Source organism: Sus scrofa, chromosome X (assembly GCF_054392235.1).
Source record: "Sus scrofa isolate SSC_HxYL_T2T_F1_AM1 chromosome X, Sscrofa_HxYL_maternal_Yorkshire_Landrace_v2.0, whole genome shotgun sequence".
In the NCBI taxonomy this organism is placed as follows: domain Eukaryota; kingdom Metazoa; phylum Chordata; class Mammalia; order Artiodactyla; family Suidae; genus Sus; species Sus scrofa.
The window spans coordinates 60,810,871-60,828,836 of record NC_139401.1 but is presented as its reverse complement, the minus strand read 5'-3'; the positions used below and the strand labels follow the sequence as shown (position 1 = coordinate 60,828,836).

General features: G+C 48.1%; 1 protein-coding gene across 7 annotated transcripts in view; it reads left to right on the top strand.

Moving 5' to 3' along the window:
• Positions 1-17,815, top strand: part of AMER1 (APC membrane recruitment protein 1) — a 33,317-nt gene extending 15,502 nt beyond the window's left edge. For 6 of the 7 annotated variants that reach the window (XM_085007223.1, XM_013990913.3, XM_005657812.4 and 3 more), the window contains exon 2: positions 9,757-17,815. In XM_085007223.1, coding sequence (XP_084863349.1) covers positions 9,857-13,183 — 3,327 coding nt within the window. In that variant the 5' untranslated portion in view covers positions 9,757-9,856 and the 3' untranslated portion in view covers positions 13,184-17,815. Of the gene's footprint in view, positions 1-9,756 lie in introns of those variants that run through there. The other variant, XM_085007224.1, reaches the window with a different exon arrangement.
• Positions 17,816-17,966: the final 151 nt, after the last annotated feature.

Below are 17,966 nucleotides of genomic sequence, written 5' to 3'. Positions count from 1 at the left end.
CTAGGCCTTTCTGAGGAACAGGAAGGAGGGAGCTACCCAGGGCTTGGAAGGCTCTTGTTGGACCTTTGAGCAACTTCTCAGGGTGGAGAACTCTGTGCACTGCAGGGCCCTGGCAAAGCCTAGGCACTTTTGAGAGGAGACAATGAAACCCAGTAAATCCCTCACTTAAGGAAAGGCTAGCTGGGGACCTTAGAGACACTAACCAGAATTGCAGATACTGCTGTATAGTCTCCTCCTCTCACTTTGACCAAGCACCAATATAATCCATCTATTTACAGCTGGATATCTCCAGCCCAGAGCTGGACCTGCCCTTTGCTTGCCTCAAACCCACAGTCACCTAACATGTCTGCCCTATATAACTCCCCTTCCCACACCCAAATCTACTTACCCTACACTCCAAATTCTCTTCCTTCTCAGTTCCCAGTTCTGTGCCCACCTCTTTAGTGCCTTTCCTGCCTATCTCCTGATGACTTCTTTTCTCAGAACTCATCCAGGCTATTTGCATCCTTGAGCAGTTTCAGGCTTAAGTTATAAAAGGGGACAAACTATAATTGTTTCCCTGCCTCTACTTTGTCTCCCTGATATCGTGCATGTCTGGGTTGTCTCAGTACCTCTCAGAGGAGCAAATGAAACCTGGATCTCTGTCACAGCCCTCTGAAACCCTAGCAATGCTTAGCAGTTAATGAATGCTCGGGAAGAACTTGCTGTCTTTATAGAGCTTTGGAAAAGACCTTTACTTCTGCAACTGGCATTTGTCCTGATTAATATGAAAGTGATTAGAAAAATGATACTCAAGGCTCAGATATTTATTGAGTATACTTAAGATTGAGAAGGAGGGTGGGTTGCATCTACAAAAAAAAAAAAATCATTACGTCTCCCTTCAACAATAACCTCAGGATCTGGACTTCACAGTCCTCAGACTGCACGCACATACCTTTGCTTGCTGATTCATGAGTCGAGAGGCAAACTATCATGGAGAGAAATGAGAGATATGTATATATGAGGCGATTGCCCTGGGAAGCCTCAAGAAATTTGAGGGGTTTAGTTAGGCAAAGGGTAGTGGTGTAAACAAAATTAGGAATGGGGAGGTGACTGGCAAGCAGGCTGAGTGAGGTGACTGAGTCTTTTCTGGTTGAGATTGTATGGCTCTAAGGTAGAAAGGAGGTTGGAGCCAGTGGTGGTGGGGTTCTCAAATGCCAGGTTGTGGAACAGGGGTCTGATTTGGGGGTTTTGGAGGAAGGGGCCACCAAAGAATGGGAAAGTGGTAGGTTTTAATATATCTGTGTGTGCAAATATGCCAGAATAAAATGGAATTTTAGAATGGGTTCTTAGAAAGGATTGGAAGCATGTCATATGTTGGGCAGGTAAGAGGCCATCTTTAGATCTAGAAGAACTGAGGAGCCGGTTATCTCTAGAGGGAAGCTGTATCCTGTCCACCTCCATTTGGCCTGGCAGGAGGTGGAGGGGAAAGGAGGGAGCCTGGAGCCTACCTACCAGTGTGGTGAAGGCTAACTGCCTCAGGCCTCTGCTGACCCTCTTTCTCCCAGATGGACAGGCCTTCATGGAGCTCCAGTTTGGACTCCTATGCTTACGGATGGGTATCTTGAGACCTTGAAAAACAGTAGGGACTTGGCTGATGGTCACACAGTATTTAGGGAGAGGTTGTTGCCTCCTGTGCAGTGGCTCTTTGAAATTGTATCCCACTGTCTTCAGAAATCTCCACTGAATAGAAATCGCATTAACGAACCCCTCATTCTACCTCACTCATTCATCAAGATTGAAGGGATGCTAGGTTACCTTGCTAGGAACTCCTCCACTTTCATGTCTCTTGCTTTTTAGTCTTGGTGGACAGCCTGTCAAGGGCTGAAAAATTTCAGGAGGGGAGGTAGTTGAAAGAAGTTGTTGGTTCAATGATTCCCTCCTAGTATAGTGGAGATGTTAAAAATTCCTCAAGAACCATTACATTTACACTCTCTGAAAATGTGAGTGGCAGTGGGGTTGGACAGCCCTGCTCTGCTGGTCCAGGGGGACAAAGGGAGTGAGAAAAATAACAGCAAGTCTGGCTTATAGTTACTGGCTTATTTGTAGAGCCAAAGAGGAAGAAGGGGCTTCCAGCCCTCTCACTTATAGATAGGCTACATGGCTAGAAGGGAGTATAATTTTGTCTGTTCCCCTGGCTCAAATTCGGTTGAGACAGACTAGGTGATAAAAGTAAAAGTCCTCGGAGGAGGCATTTCATAACCTTCCTTGTCACTCATTCCTGACTTAACCATCTCATTGCCATCTCATTCTTTCTCAGATCTAATCTGAACCTTTCATGCTGTATTTAACCCAACTCTGTGTGTGTGTGTGTGTGTGTGTGTGTGTGTGTGTGTGTGTGTTTGGGCATGGGCTTGAGAGCAGCTGGCCACCATTGCTCTTCTGCTTAGCAATTCATTGGATATTTCATCTCTTCCACCCCCAACTTCTGTTCTCTGAATTAAATAATCACAGAGGCTTTCACCTCTCTTTGATCTTATTTTTCAACCTGTGCATGTGTAAGTACATTGCTGGCAAGGCAGGAAGGGAAATGAGAACCACTGCATAGATGCAGGTGCCAGCTGAGTGAGGGTGTGTTGCTCCACTGAACCTTTCCTTTTGGGATTAGGGGGTAATGTGAACAATGGGGAAAATGGCCCTGGTGGCTTGGTGGAGTCAGAGGCAGGCATACTGGTGCTGCAGGGGGTGGGCAGGGGTTGTGTTGGGGAGCTTTGCCCCTTTGATCTGCATTTCTTGTTGCAGAGCCTTCATTGCTTTCATCTCCTGCAGGTTTTTATTTTCCCCTGCTGAGTTTCCAAGCAGATATTAACCCCCCTTCTCTAGATAGTACTCCTCAGCCCTCCATGCTGTTGGCTGCAGCACTTCTCAGGAGAGAGAGAGCTGGGTCTTGCCTGTTCTGGTACCCCCATCTCTGGACGTGTAGGAGATATTCATAGGCCAGGCATAGTGCACTCAGAAAGAGTGAAACGTTGGGTGGGTTTGCTGGGGCAGGGGTGAGAGGCATGAGGAGTGAGGCTAGGCCACAGTGCATCACTGTTCTGCAATGGGGCCAATCAGCTAGGCATCCAAGCCTCCCAGTGAAATCTAGGGCCCACAAAATTACATTACCTCAACATGCCTCCTAACTCAGAAGCCACTAGAAAACTGGACACAGGACCACTCTTCCTCCAGCTTCTCATGCAACCTGGGATAAGCAGATCCACAGTCCAATCTCCCATTGTATATGAGAAAACTAAGGCCCAGAATAGGGTAGGAATTTATTTGCCCAGGGTTACAAAAGAGCACGAAACTCCTGGACCCCAATTCTTCCTCTGAGCACACTGATCCTAATCCCCTCCCAGACTTCAGTTTCCTTACTTGGTTTCTCATATAAGGTATGGTGTGTGTAGGGGCATGGATACATATGAAAGTCAGGAATCTCCACTGTTCACTTGGCTTAACTGCTCCTCTGCAGGCTTTTCTTGGCTGCTTTGTCACATCTGTTCCCTGGGTTTAGCTCCTTTCTTGTTCTTCACTTGAACTGGGGTAGAGGGAGGTGATGCCTATCTTCGATCTCACTCTTACTGAGTTACTGCTGACAGAGTGGAAGCCTTACAATACAGACATGACGCCCACCTCGGATACATACCTCTTTAAGGGGGTTTGGGAGCCTGAGAGGGGAATGGAAAGTAGGTAGCACCCAGAGCCCCCATTGTTCCAGGCAAGCTGAGTAGGCAGCCTCAGCAGCCTGAGGAGAAAGCTGGAGCATCAAGAAGATTCATTAGGAAAGCCCATTAGGAATGGAGAGAAATTAGAAATGGAAGATGGTGACAACACCTCCCAGACTGGAGAAGCCCCTGTGTATGTGGGGCTGGGGCTAAGGGGCAAAGAAGTGAGCCTAGGGTATACAGAGAGCAAGTCTTGAAGGTCAAGCAAGGGTTTGACTTCAATCCTGTAGGCAATACAGAATAATTTGGTAAGTAGAGGAGTGATGTGCTGAAATCAGGTTGGTAAGAAAATAAATTTGGCAAGGGTGTACAAGATAGATGAGGTGGAAGTGGGGAGGCAGGGGGCAGGATTTCAGTGTTGTGGCAGTGAGGGACCAGAGGGAGCTCTGCTAAGAGGCTTCTGTCACCCTCAGAAAACAGAAGGGGGCAGCTGAGGAGCTCAAGTGAAGAAGGTGGCTGCAAGAGGCCCCATCACAAGGGCACTTTATTGAACATCTGCTTGGTGTCTAGAAAGTAATCTGTCTTTTATATTTATCATCTCTAATCCTTACTGTAATTCTACAAGGTGGGTAGCATTTTCTTCGTTTTACAGATAAGGCATTTGAGTCTCAGAAAAGTTAGGTTATGTTCTCAAATCCCACAGCCTGAACGGGGTGAAGCCAGCATTTTAGTTCTGGGCTGACAAATTCCAGCTGAAATAGAATTCAGTTGAATCAACATTGTTTGAGTGTCTTCTCTGTGCTAGATGTGGTGACTATAAGATGAAGGAGGGTCCATTCCAGAGAGATGAACAGACAGACTGAGGCCTGCCAGAATAAATTACCCAAGGATGAGTATGTTAACTCATTTGAGGGGCTTATGGTGGGGGAATAGGAGCAGGGGCTACAGGGCCCTCTTTGCTGCATTTAGAGTTTGGTAGGATGCCCTCTTGAGAAGAGGTGCCCCTTAGGAATGTTGCAGATTAGGGGAGGAATGGTTGCCGGGATAGCTTGGGTATGGCTTGGCCAGCAGCCTCTACAGCTCCACCAAAGAGTACCAAGCCAGACAGCCCTTCCTTCGGGTCCCGAAAAAGTTGTTTTAAGAGTGGACTTTGGCTGTGTGAGAAATGTTGATTCAATTTCCAGATCATCTTATAGATCATTTTGCTTAAATAGTAGCTCAAATTCTTTGTCCCTACTGGCTGGTTTCTGAGTGAACCTGTTTTTGGCCCTTCAAACTTATCTCCTAAGGAAAAGGAACATGTTCCATAGTTTGGGAGTGGTGATGGTGGGGTTGCTGATGAGGAGAGCTGCCACAGGCTGGGTTGGCAGCTCTAGGATTCTGAAATCAGCAGGCTTTATGGAATGTGCTAGATGGGACCAAAACAGTGGTGGCCAGTGAAGACTGGAAATGCTGCAGAGGAGCTCAACTGGGCTGGGACAGGAGTGTGATGGGAGGGGGAGATGATGGTTCTTGCTGGTGTGAGGTGAACCTGCACAGTCCTCACTCTCAGTCTTCTTCCTTTGATTAGGACCCAGCACAGTACAGCAGAATGGCATAGAATTGGGACTCAAGAGGCCTGGAAGCTGGTGTGGCTCTGTCATCATCCAACTGTGTGACCTTAGGAAAGTCTTTTCCCAAGCCTAGGCAATTTCCTCTTCTATGACAAGGAGTTACCATCCCCTACCAGGCCTGGATCACTGGGAAGGTGAAATGGGGTGGGGGGTGAAGGAATTCAGAGCACTTTGTAAGCTGGTAAGAAACATGAGTGGGTAAAGGACATCTGTTGATTTGCATTTCCTTTGATGCTGGCACTTCAACTGAGTTTGAATTATTGCCTTTCTGGCTTGGGCTAGAGAACCTGGCTAGTTTGAAATTCCCATATAATCCAGAGCTGTTAGCCAGTAGCTGATTTGAGGCAAGATTTTGCTAAAAGAGCAACTAAAGCTTCCTGTGAGATAGCAACACATTCACCCTCATTTACCATTTGGAGAAACTGAGGCCCAAGGAGGTTTGGTGACATACTCATAGAGCCCTGAGGAGGACCTTACTCAACCATGGCTAAAGTAGTCTTGCTGTTAGAAATTGTCCAACTATAGTTTGAATAAAATATATTTAAACTAATAACTGTGGTTTTGAGCCTATATATAGACTGGTACTTTATATGCATCTGTTTTGTTCAACAGCTTTAAGAGGTAGGCATTCTCAGTAGCCTCATTTCCCAGTTGAGGAAACTGAAAGAACTTTACAGATTCCTTCTAGGTAGGCAGAACTGATTATAGGGGCTGGGCTCCCTGTCCACACCACTCCTTCCTTAGCCTACCCTTCCCCCATACACAAAGGCAGGATGGGCCCAGAGTGGACTTTCCCCCAGGAAAACTTATTGTAGGAGGTCTAGGAAAGTATGACTGTTTGAGGCTTTGTCTCTGGATAATTTTTGTCACTGCATAATTCCACACATCTTCCCTGAACTTAGCCTTCTCTAAATTGGCTGAGCTGGCCTCAGGAAATTGGGCTGGGAGTAGAATGTGCAAGGCTCAGGCTGCAGCTGAGAAAGATCCCTGAGGCAGGTTTGCCAGTCGTCTCCTACCTCTGTTTTGAAAGGAGAGGAGAAGAAAGGAGCTCTACCCTAGTCATCCACTCGTCCCAGAATGGCCTGAGGTTGGCCTCTGGGGCAGGGATGAACACAGCCCAATTATTGCCATGCTATCAACAGCTCTGGCGAGTGGCCCCTACCAGGGACCACAGAGTAGCCTTAGAGGGTTCCCTTACCTGCTGTCCACCTGAAACTTAGCCACACAGGTTGAGAAACCTAAGGGTGAAGCCTTTAGCAGAACTACTTTCTTGGCAGGAACCATGAAGGGAACCAGCCCCAGCGGGGGGAGCTGCAGAATCTGTTATTTTGCTGTCCCCTTTGCCTTCTTCCCCACCTCACTCTCCTGACCAGTGAACTCTGTGGTCCTGAGTAAAGGCAGCATAGCTCAATGGGGAAGGACAACATTGGGACCTGGTGAGATAGTAAGGAGTATGGAGAAGGAAGGGCCCTGGGCCAGTTGTGGCTAGGTAGGACTGAGCTAGGGAGCTACTATCTATGGGTGATTCCTGCCACTTTCTGTTGAACCGTTGTGGGGAATACAGGAAGAGACACTGTGAGTGGGGTACGTGGCTCTAGAAAGGACAAGGCAGTGAGGTAGGAGACAGCATAGTTTCAAGGCTGGTCCTTGCCAGCAAAGATGACCCTGGGCCTAGTTAGGAGAAGGGCCTGAAGCTAGGGGAAATAATTTCATTCCTGGGGACACAACTCTGCCTAGTTTACCCACTCCCACCACATACACAGAGAGCTTTTTAAACTCCCTTTAACAGAGGACTTTGTATAAATCCATACACATATCTTTAAAATCCCCTCACACCTGGCTCTTCCTCAGCATGAGCCAAGGAAGGTGGTCCCTCAGATTTCCTGTAGTGAATGATCTTCTCAAATGAATAGTGGGCTGCCCTCTACTCCAGTGGAGCACAGAAGCAAGGGCAAGAGAAGGCCAGCGACTGCCCTCCAGGCAGGGCATCAAAGTTCTATAAAAACAGCCCTCTTTGAGTTTCAATTTTCTGTTCACAGGAATTTCAGCTCCTAAACCAGAGGACAACTAAGCCTTCAATTCATAAGCCTGGGTAGGCCCATGAGATTTTTCACTTAGCCCTTGGTCTTCCTTGATGCCTAGCCACACTTACAAGTCTTGCCCATCCCTTCCCCTAAATAATTGTCACTTTTACTCATTCCTGTGTTACAAGGCCCAGATTGATTGCCTCCTTCTCAATGCAGCTTTTCTGAGCCCCAAGGCTATCTTTCTGCTTTTCAAGTTTATCCTCGGATATGATAACAAGGTATGAAGAATGATACTCCAACACTCAGCTTAAGCAATAACAAGGGCTCTTCTCTAAGGCCTGCATCATATTGTGCCTTCAGACTGTTACATATAGGATTCTCTCCATGTTAGCCCAGGAGCTCTCCAAAAGCAAGGACTGGGGTTTCCCCTTTTGGCAGCACTGAGTTCTTATCTATCACTTAACAAATTTTCTGGAGAGGTTTGTTTCATGAATTCCACAGAGGGGAATACAGTTTCACAAATAACTCCTCTTTATGCCCAGCAGCACCATAAATGACAATGCTGTCAGTAATTTCAGGGCAGAGGTAAAAATTCTGTGCTTTGAAAAGTGAGGGATTCAGATAGATGATGATAAGGCCCCTATTTCCATTAGGCCCTGGTGTAGAGGACTCAGAATGCTCAGAATGTGTGTGTGTGTGTGTGTGTGTGTGTGTGTGTGTGTGTGTGTGAATGTGTATTTGAGGCATAACACTGTCTGTCGTGGGCCTATCCATTGCAGAGCTAGGCTGGAACAATGCCACATTAAAATATGTCACACAGGAGAAATAAAAAACATGAGCAAATAGCAATATAGATTTCTGCAGAGAGGGGATCAGATGAGGTGTTTTTTTTTTTTTCCTCTCTTTTATTTTCTGGATAAGCAGCCATTATTTTGCTTCAAGTTTAATATTCAGTTCTGCAGAGTGCTCATGGATCATATTGATTATTCAAGTGTCAGGATAAGCAAGTCACAAGGCACAAAATTAATGTTTGCAAGACAAGATTAGGGACTCCAGGAGGGTTCCTCTAATGAAGTCAGAGGCTAGAGTATAGCTGCCAGGCTCTCTTCACCCCCAGTGCTGGTCCATAGTCTCTCACTGCAGCTGAATGTGTGAGTGTTATTACCATAGCAACTAATTACAGGACTGATGTACAGGCCAGCTACTCCTAGGACAACAGTGTTGCTTGCCTCTTCTCTCTTTCTGGTTCCAGGTAGCTGTTCTGCTTCCCTTCCCTGTCCAAACTCCTCATATGCTGGTGGCTACCCAACAGAGAAGGAACAGTGATGAGGGACTTTCCAGGGAGGAGTCATTGGGTTTTAGTAGGCTGGTCACTGATCCACTGTCAATCAGCTATAGTCACTGGAATGAATACACCAGACTATGGGGTGCAGAAGGATATGTTGGGGTGGGTGGTGGCTAGCCTTTCTTTTTATTCCGTCTCTGTGACATTTTGATACTGAGAGTATTGGGTGCCTAGACCAGAAGGATGTGCCTTCCTCCAGGTTTATTTATTTAAATAGCTGTTGAAAGGAGCTGCGAAGAAGCAGTCTGCCTCATGGTTCTAAAGTGGAACTTGGAGGTTTCACTTGCTGAGGGTCATATTAAAATCTGTTCCCAGCAGGACAGTCTAACCTAGACCTATCCCTCATATAACCACATGAGGGGGAGGTAATTCTAGGCCTCTTAGACTGGGGATACTGAATCCCAGTGAGTGCCTTCCCCAGAGGCCACCATACCATCTTAGCTGATCCTGGATTGCAGCTCTGGAATGTGGGTCTGCAGGGTTCCTACTCGGTGCTTCTGAAGGTCCAGGCATGGTCTTACAAGCAATTTAGAGAGCCTGAGGGAAGGAGGTGAAATTCAGGTCTACTTTTCTACAAAGCCCCAGGCAAAATGTCAGTGGCTAATGCAAAATTGAGGCTGGGACCTTGCAGAATCCAGTGAGGAATTCAATGGGTTGTTTTGCCAAATGCTTTTCAAAAACTCTGTATTTTTAGACCTGACTTACCTTCTGTCTTTCCTGCCTCTCTACCCCATACCCTTTGATACTCTTTCCCATGACCAGTAGCACTGTAGGTCTTTATCACATCTGCAGTTCCCCTGCCCACTGCTCCCCTGAGCTTAGGTTGGCCTGAAGTGAGTGGGCTTGCCAAGTAGGGTAGAAGGGATGGCTGCCTGTTGCTCAGTGTAGGATTTTGCTGCATTGGGCCCCAGAGGAGGCTGGACCAGCAAACTAAGCATTATAGAGTGGGTTAAGGTTTTCCCTACATTTTCTCTTTCTTTCTGGTTCCACTCAAGCCTGAAACCACAGACACCTGTGAAAACAAACCCAGCCTGGGTGCTTGCTCACCAGTACTGTCTTTCTGTCTTTGTCTCTCTCATCTTCAGACCCAACTGTGATGCTTCCTTTCTGATGATGTTATAAAAGTGCTCAGAAGCCAGAAGGCTGCATTTTTCAGCTGAACATACCTGAGTTGTCCCCACTATCATGGAAACCCGCAAGGATGAATCTCCTCAGGCCAAGGGAGCAGCAGTCTCTGTGGATACCCAGGACCAAGGGGCAGAGAATGGAGCCAAGAACAAGGCAGCTGAGATGATAGAAGGGCCAGCATCAGAACCACCCTCATCTGGCCCAGGTAGGCTGAAAAAAACTGCCATGAAACTCTTTGGTGGCAAGAAGGGCATCTGTACCCTGCCTAGTTTCTTTGGAGGGGGACGAAGCAAATGTTCTGGGAAAGGCAACTCTAAGAAGGGCCTTAGCAAGAGCAAGACCCACGATGGCCTGAGTGAAGCAGATCATGGCCTTGAAGATATTGTCAGCGAAGGAACTGGCCTCTCCTTACCTTTGCCTGAGTCATCCTGCCAGCTTCTCAGTTCCCAGAGTGCCCATGGGTCTTTGGAGATAGGCTCCAGATGCAAGATATCTGTGGCTGGAACCACTGAGAAGGTTCCCTTTGTGACCAAGCCAAAAAAAGGCCTGAAAGGTTTTTTCAGCAGTATCCGCCGTCACCGGAAGAGCAAGGTCTCTGGGGCTGAGCAAAGTGATCCAGGGGCCAAGGAGCCTGAAGGGGCCAGAGCCCGGCTTTACGAGCATGTGAGCTCAGCCCTTCTGCCCCACACTGAACAAACCCTCCAAGCCCCAAGAGAGGAAAATACCAAGTCCCAAGATCCCCCTGGACCCAAAGTTTCTTCATTATCAGAACCTTCTCCAACAGCCACTGAGAAGACAGCATGTAAAGATCCCGAAAAAAACACGAAAGCCTGTGCCTCCGCACTCCTGCAGCCCAAACCTGCCCTTGAAGCCAGTAGCCCAGAGGAGCCCCACAGCCCAGAAACAGGGGAGAAGGTGGTGGCAGAAGAGGTAAATCCACCTGGTGGCCCTGTGGGGGACCAGCTGAGCCTCCTCTTTGGGGATGTCACATCTTTGAAAAGTTTTGACTCACTGACAGGTTGTGGTGACATTATAGCAGAACAGGACATGGACAGTATGACAGACAGCATGGCCTCCGGAGGCCAGAGGGCCAACCGAGATGGGACCAAGCGAAGTTCTTGCCTGGTGACCTACCAAGGAGGGGGTGAGGAAATGGCTTTGCCCGATGATGATGATGAAGAGGAAGAGGAGGTGGAATTAGAGGAGGAAGAAGAGGAAGTCAAGGAGGAAGAAGATGATGACTTAGAATATATGCGGGCAAGTGCCCAGGTGTACCCAAGGCCCAATCTAAATCCAGGCTACCATTCCACTACATCCCCAGGCCACCATGGCTACATGCTTCTTGACCCAGTTAGGTCTTATCCTGGCCTAGCCCCTGGGGACCTTTTGACTCCTCAGAGTGATCAGCAAGAGTCTGCCCCCAACAGTGATGAAGGTTATTATGACTCCACCACGCCTGGACTTGAGGATGATTCAGGAGAGGCCCTGGGGCTTGTCCACAGGGATTGCTTACCCCGAGACAGCTACAGTGGTGATGCCCTCTATGAGTTCTATGAACCAGATGATAGTCTGGAGAACTCCCCACCTGGGGATGACTGCCTTTATGACCTCCATGGTCACAGCTCTGAGATGTTTGACCCCTTCTTGAACTTTGATCCCTTTTCTTCCTCTAGGCCACCTGGGGCAATGGAGACAGAGGAAGAACGGTTAGTGACCATCCAAAAACAGTTACTATATTGGGAGCTTCGGCGGGAGCAGCTTGAGGCCCAGGAGGCACATGCTCGAGAGGCTCATGCCAGGGAGGCCTACACCCAAGAAACTCACACTAGGGAGGCCCATGCTCAAGAGGCCTATGCCAGGGAGGCCTGTGTCCGGGAAGTCCGTGCTCGAGAGGCTCAAGTCCGAGAGGTCCAGGCCCGGCAGGAGAAGCCAATCATGGAGTATCAGAAGAGGCCTTTAGGCCCTTCAGTGATGGGCCTGGTGGAAGGGGCATCAGGTGCTTCACAGACTTCCCACAAAGGAACCACCTCAGCTTTCCCTGCCACTGAAAGCAGCCAGCCAGATTGGAGGGACTTCAGACCTTTGGAAAAGCGTTTTGAGGGAACCTGCTCCAAGAAAGATCAAAGTGCCTGCCTGATGCAGCTCTTCCAGAGTGATGCTATGTTTGAACCAGACATGCAGGAAGCAAATTTTGGAGGTTCTCCCAGGAGGGCCTACCCTACTTATTCACCCCCTGAAGAGCCAGAGGAAGAGGAAGTTGAGAAGGAAGGGAATGCCACTGTGAGTTTCTCTCAGGCTCTTGTGGAGTTCACCAGCAATGGAAACCTCTTTTCTAGCATGTCCTGCAGCTCTGACTCTGACTCATCATTCACTCAAAACCTCCCTGAGCTGCCTCCCATGGTGACCTTTGACATAGCTGATGTTGAACGGGATGGGGAAGGGAAATGTGAAGAAAATCTTGAGTTCCACAACGATGAAGACCTTGCAGCCTCCTTGGAAGCTTATGAACTGGGGTACTACCAGAAACATGCCTTCAACAACTACTGCAGCAGATTCTACCAAGGCCTACCTTGGGGTGTGAGCAGTCTTCCTCGATACTTGGGACTGCCTGGCATGCACCCTCGACCTCCACCTGCTGCCATGGCCCTCAACAGGAGGAGCCGCTCCCTCGACACTGCAGAGACCCTGGAGCTAGAGCTCTCCAATTCTCACCTGGCCCAGGGCTACATGGAGTCTGATGAGCTTCATGCTCAGCAAGAAGATTCAGATGAAGAGGAAGAGGAAGAATGGGGCCGAGATAGTCCCCTGTCCCTCTACACTGAACCTCCAGGGACCTATGACTGGCCTGCCTGGGCTCCTTGTCCTCTCCCAGTGAGGCTAGGTCCTGCCTGGATAAGTCCTAGCCAGTTGGATGGGCCTTCCAGCCAGTCTCAGCATGGGAAGACAGCCTGTTGTGTATCTCCTGTTGCCATGTCAATGTTGTTGTCAGTATCAGGGCCAGAGCCAAAGGCACCTGGGGAATCTAAGGCTCAGCTAGCTCGACCTTCACACCTACCCCTGCCTATGGGCCCTTGTTATAACCTCCAGCCAAAGGTCTCCCAGAGTGCGAGGGCCAGGCCTCGAGATATGCTGCTGCCTGTTGATGAGCCCAGTTGCTCCTTCAGTTCTGGAGGCTTCAGCCCCAGCCCTCTGCCCCAGGCCAAGCCTGTGGGCATTACCCATGGCATCCCTCAGCTGCCCAGGGTCCGGCCTGAGCCCCCAGAGCCTCAGTCCATTCACTGTGGCGCTTCCACCCTTGACCTCTCAAAGGAGAGAGCAGAGGAAGGTGCCTCTCTCCCCACCATCTACTCCTCCACTGCCATGGATGGAAACCTAGCTGAGTAGTCATCATCAATTCTGGAGTGGGAGGCATGGGGACTGAGCATGTGAATGGGTACAGGGGTAGGGAGAGGGGTGGGGGGTGGGGGTTGCTCCTTAACTTGAAAATCCTTTTGGCCAAGGAAAGCTATGAGTTTTCGCCTTTGTTTTCCCACTTTTCCTTGTCCCTCATCTGTGGCCACATTTAGTTCAAGTACATCTGCCCTGGGAGACTGCTGCTATTGCTGTGATCCAGTTTTTGCTTTCAGGGTTTTTTCTTGTGACCCATGCAGGGTTTGGGATGCTGTAATTTTGTGCCTATTCCAGTTGCTGAGTTAGCGATTATATATATATAGCATGCATCCTTGACATACACTGAACCCTTAGCACCCCTGCCACTTCTCCACCCAGTGTGTGATGAACCACTGATGAGCAGCCAGGTCTGCACTCCCTCCCACTTGGGGACAGGGAGCTTGTTTCCTGTTATCAATGTGAAATTATGATACAGATCCTTCCTACCCCCACTTCCTTTGGCCTTGGCATAGCTGCCACAATTACATCAGATGATACAATCTGTTAGTCCCAGCTAGCTGTCCTTAGGTTCAAGTAACATGTGTCTTGCTGCCTACTGCTGTGGACTTTGGCATCATAACCAGATGAGGAGGGCCTTTTAACCTGGCCTGCCACACTTGGGTTGAAGACAAAAATAATTCCCTTAATGGAGTGATCAAATTCATCAAGTTGCAGATAGAAGACAAAATAGGGTTCTATTGTAGACACTGCCATAAGTCTTGAGCTCCGGAATGGTAGGATTTTTTTCTTCTTCATTTCTTAAGCTTGTGACTGCCTGAGTTGCCGATGCTTTTGAATTTTGGTTCTCTTTTCCTCCAAAGTATATTTTCATAATTCTGTCACAAGGAACACATTCTTTTAATTGAGATACAGGAAGAGCAGCTGCCTAAATTAGGCTTGGCTGTAGGGGCTGGGGCTTTTGCAGGTTGCGGGAGAAGGATAGTAAATGGCAGCTAATTTTTCCTTGCCATCAGGAGAGAGGATTTTAGACATTGAAGAGCTCATGGCAACCCAGGTTCTTAAAAGGGAAAATTGCTTCCCCTGCCCCAGAGACAAAAAGTTCCTTAAGCTTTGCCCACCCCTTCCTTGGACCCCATAAAGAGGTTCCATGCTAGCGCGCCCAAGAGACAGAACACCTCGGGCATTTAGGCTGCTGTTCCATGCTCTGTAAAGAACTTTCATTTTCCAGTTAGCCAAGTTCTTAGCATCATTAAAAGACCAGACTTCTTGAGAGGAAAGGCTGTCACCGGCCCTCACTCTGCCAAGCTGAAGGACTCTGATTTGCATCGTAATTGCAGCCCTTTATGGAATGAATAGTGTCTTTCCTTCTCCCACATCCATACAATTTTCATGTAAAACTAGCTTGGAAATGTTGGTGGGAAAGAGTTACTGCCAGGAAGGCATTGCAACAGGCTAATCTTACCAGTCTCTACTTCTCATTAATGACCAATATGAGAGGGTTCCTTTTTCCAATAATTTCTTTATTGGTAATAGTATATGGAACATTTTTTCTTGGATATGTTGACCCAAATTATAATCCTTGTTCCTCTGACCCTGTCCCATCCCCCAACCATCTTCATGCCTGTTAAGAGAAGAGGTAAACAGGGCTCTTGCCATTCCCAAAGTATGTCAACTTAGCTTAGGAACATATGCTGTTGGCCCCCCAAGTCAAGATGACTTTGTGGACAAACTGCTCCTCGGCAAGGGATGTGTCTGTGCTGGTCTTTGTCACAATTTCTCAGATTGAGGTAGGCCCACTGCCTCTTCCCTCAAAGAGGAAACCTGGTTGGTAGAAGCTGCACCCCGGAAGTACCACATGGATTTACATGGCACTGACACCAACACTCAAAGGACCCAGACCAGCTCTCTAGGCTGACCTTGTCTGCATTGTGAAGAAATGCATCAGCCACTGAGCTGGAGAATCAGAGAGGGTGAGGAAGGCCCCCCTCACTTCAAGTACATCATTCCATGAGAAAAGTGCCCAGATTCTGGCTTCTCACCAAAGCTGCCCTGGAACTGAATGGCCTGGCTCTTTGGCAGGAAGGAAACACTCACCAAATGCCTTTACAACAGGGGAAAACCCACCACTTGCCTCTTCTGTCTCTGCTTGTCCTTCAGGGCAGTTTGTATGTGGACTATGCCAGCCACAGCAGGTGGTAGAGCCACCATCAACCTTCAGAGCCCACTTGATCACCAACCTATCTGAGAAGAGAAAAAGTAGGTGGTCAGCCTTTGGCCAAGGGCTGAGAGCCACCCTCCGTAACAAGAGGGCAACAAAAGGTGACACCTCTGCAGGGAGCAGTCATGGCCCTGACACACTTTGCTGAACTTTGGAAGGTGGCTTATCACATAGTAAGTGCTAAGACTGAGTGGCAACTTGTGGTTTGGACATTGCTGCCTGCAAGTCCTCTTACTGTCCTGGTCTGCCCAGGGACAGGAGCCTTACCACCAGAAGTGAAGCAGTCAGGGTGTGTGGCTGCAGAAGCAGGGTCCTTTGAGTCTCACTCTAGATCCAAGCAGTTCATGGCTAAGTCTCAGCTGCAGCCTAGAAGAAGAAGGAAGACTGGCTGAGGACATGTGATGACAGGACAAGGTGATACTGGGAGAGCCAGCCAAGCTCAAGGCCTCTCCCCAAATATATGCTAGTGCTTGCTTGGCTAACACCAAATATGTCATGGACTAATAAAGATGTAGATGTCAAGTCCACAGATGGAACACTGTATCTACATGGCAAGATCATGGGCTAATGCTTTTGGATGTGACTTCAAGGGAAGATATGACTTGAAAGAAGGTGACTGCTCTTATATTGATACCCAGAAGGCTTATATAGTGTCAGATAGCTCTGATCTTGAGAATTCCAAATGAGACTGGTCCTTGGAGGACCAGTGACTGTGGATGGAGAAGGCCACCTAGGAAGGCCTCTCCCAAGGCTGACAGTTTCCCCATGCTTTAGCGCCTTCAATGAAGCCCTGGCTCAGTTGGGGCCTGCCCTGATTGTCTGGGTCAGCTTGGGCACCAGTCCACAAGCCTCAGGCCAGAGGCTTTGGTCAACATCAGTCTTTTTCCCTCAGTACTGTTCCAAGGAGGGAAGTAGCTTCCCACACCCAGGGTGCGTTTCCCTCATCCTGATGCCGACAACTTTCCCACCCTTGCCAGTGCTACCACCCCACCTGCCCTCGGCCCCTGGGCCCAATTGCTAGAAGGAGGCATAGGGGGCTTAGAAGGGAGATTTCAAGTTTACTCATGTGTATGTTGCATCCACGTTGTTTTTAATATATATATATATATCAAAAGTCAATTATCTATTTTTGTATTGTTTGCATTTTATAATCATGGAAAACAATGTTTATCAATTGTTCTTTTCTGATATATTTTATTTTTAAGCGGTGCTGTTTACAGTTTTAAACAAAGTGAAGATGACACAAAAATTGCTGCTGCTTGTGTAGAGGGTTGGCATCTCAACTGCCCAGGGCCCTCACTCTTTCCCCTCTCCCTGATGTATCACATCGTCCATTCTCTCCCTCCATGATAGGGACAGCAGAAGATGCCCAGGTACTAAGACAAATGCCAGGTGACTCAACCATGTAGAACCTGGTAGATGGTGTATCGTTTTATGGTTTTACTTTTTCTTTCAGACCCTGCCCTTCCCTGTGTGTAGACCTTCTGGAATTAATCATGTGTCTGTCTCTCACTCTCTTTCCTCTTTATGTTGTGCTCTAGTTGAAACCAGAGTTTTCCATATTTTGCTATTTTTCATATTGAGTTTCTCCAAAGGAGCATTTTTGGGGACATTCTCTACCCAGTGGGGAGGGCAGGGACTTTCAAATATTACCCCTCTCCCCAAGAAGCTGGGGGAAATAGATAAAAGTGATGCTTGAATTATCAGGAATTGCTCATCTCATTGAGGAAACCCTTGCATGGGACTTTCAAGGAGCTCAGTTGATTTTGACACTCACCCAGAAGACACCTTGGGGAAGGACCCTTCTTGCTGCTTTGGGGAAATCTCTTCCTCTACCACCATTCCCATTCCCCTGCTGTGCTCCAGCTCACATGTGGATGGAACTTTGGGGAACAGTGGCTGTTAGGGTGATGGCTTGCTGGCCTAATTCTCACCTTTCCATCCTATAGTCACTCCAAAGAAGAAAATCCACATGGCATGTATATGTGTGAGGTTTGGGCCCACTGAGAATCGAGGCTTTAATTATTATTCTTGTTACTATTGGTGCTTATTTTCTCTGATGTATATGGGGTTGGGGGGAGAAACCAGGAATGTATATTTAGATCACGGTAAATAAAATGGCTGGGGGGACAGAGGAAAGAAATTGGAAATGGCAGTACATCCCCACCCCCAGGTTTAAGAGTTCTTTCTCTCTCAGTGCAAAAAGGGGATCATGGCCCTTTGATGTGCCCTAGCTTCCCCTTTCCTATCCCTGAGATATGGAATTTCCTGGATTGTGACCTCTCTAATCCTAGTTCTCACTGACATCTAGATATCTTGATGCACTGCCTGTTTGTAACAACAAATATTTCTTTTGCTGAATGCTAATAAACTGGCTTCAAGAGGGGACCCCCCCCCCAGTCACCGAAGTGCATTCTTGTGGTTTGTTCCATAGCAGCATGCCTGTGGCACATAGTTGTTGGGTTTGCCCTTGAGGGGAAATAGAAAAAGAAAGGGGGTGTGGGGTCACCCAGCAAGGGGAACAGAAGCCAGAGCTGAAAATGAAAGTAGAGGAAACCA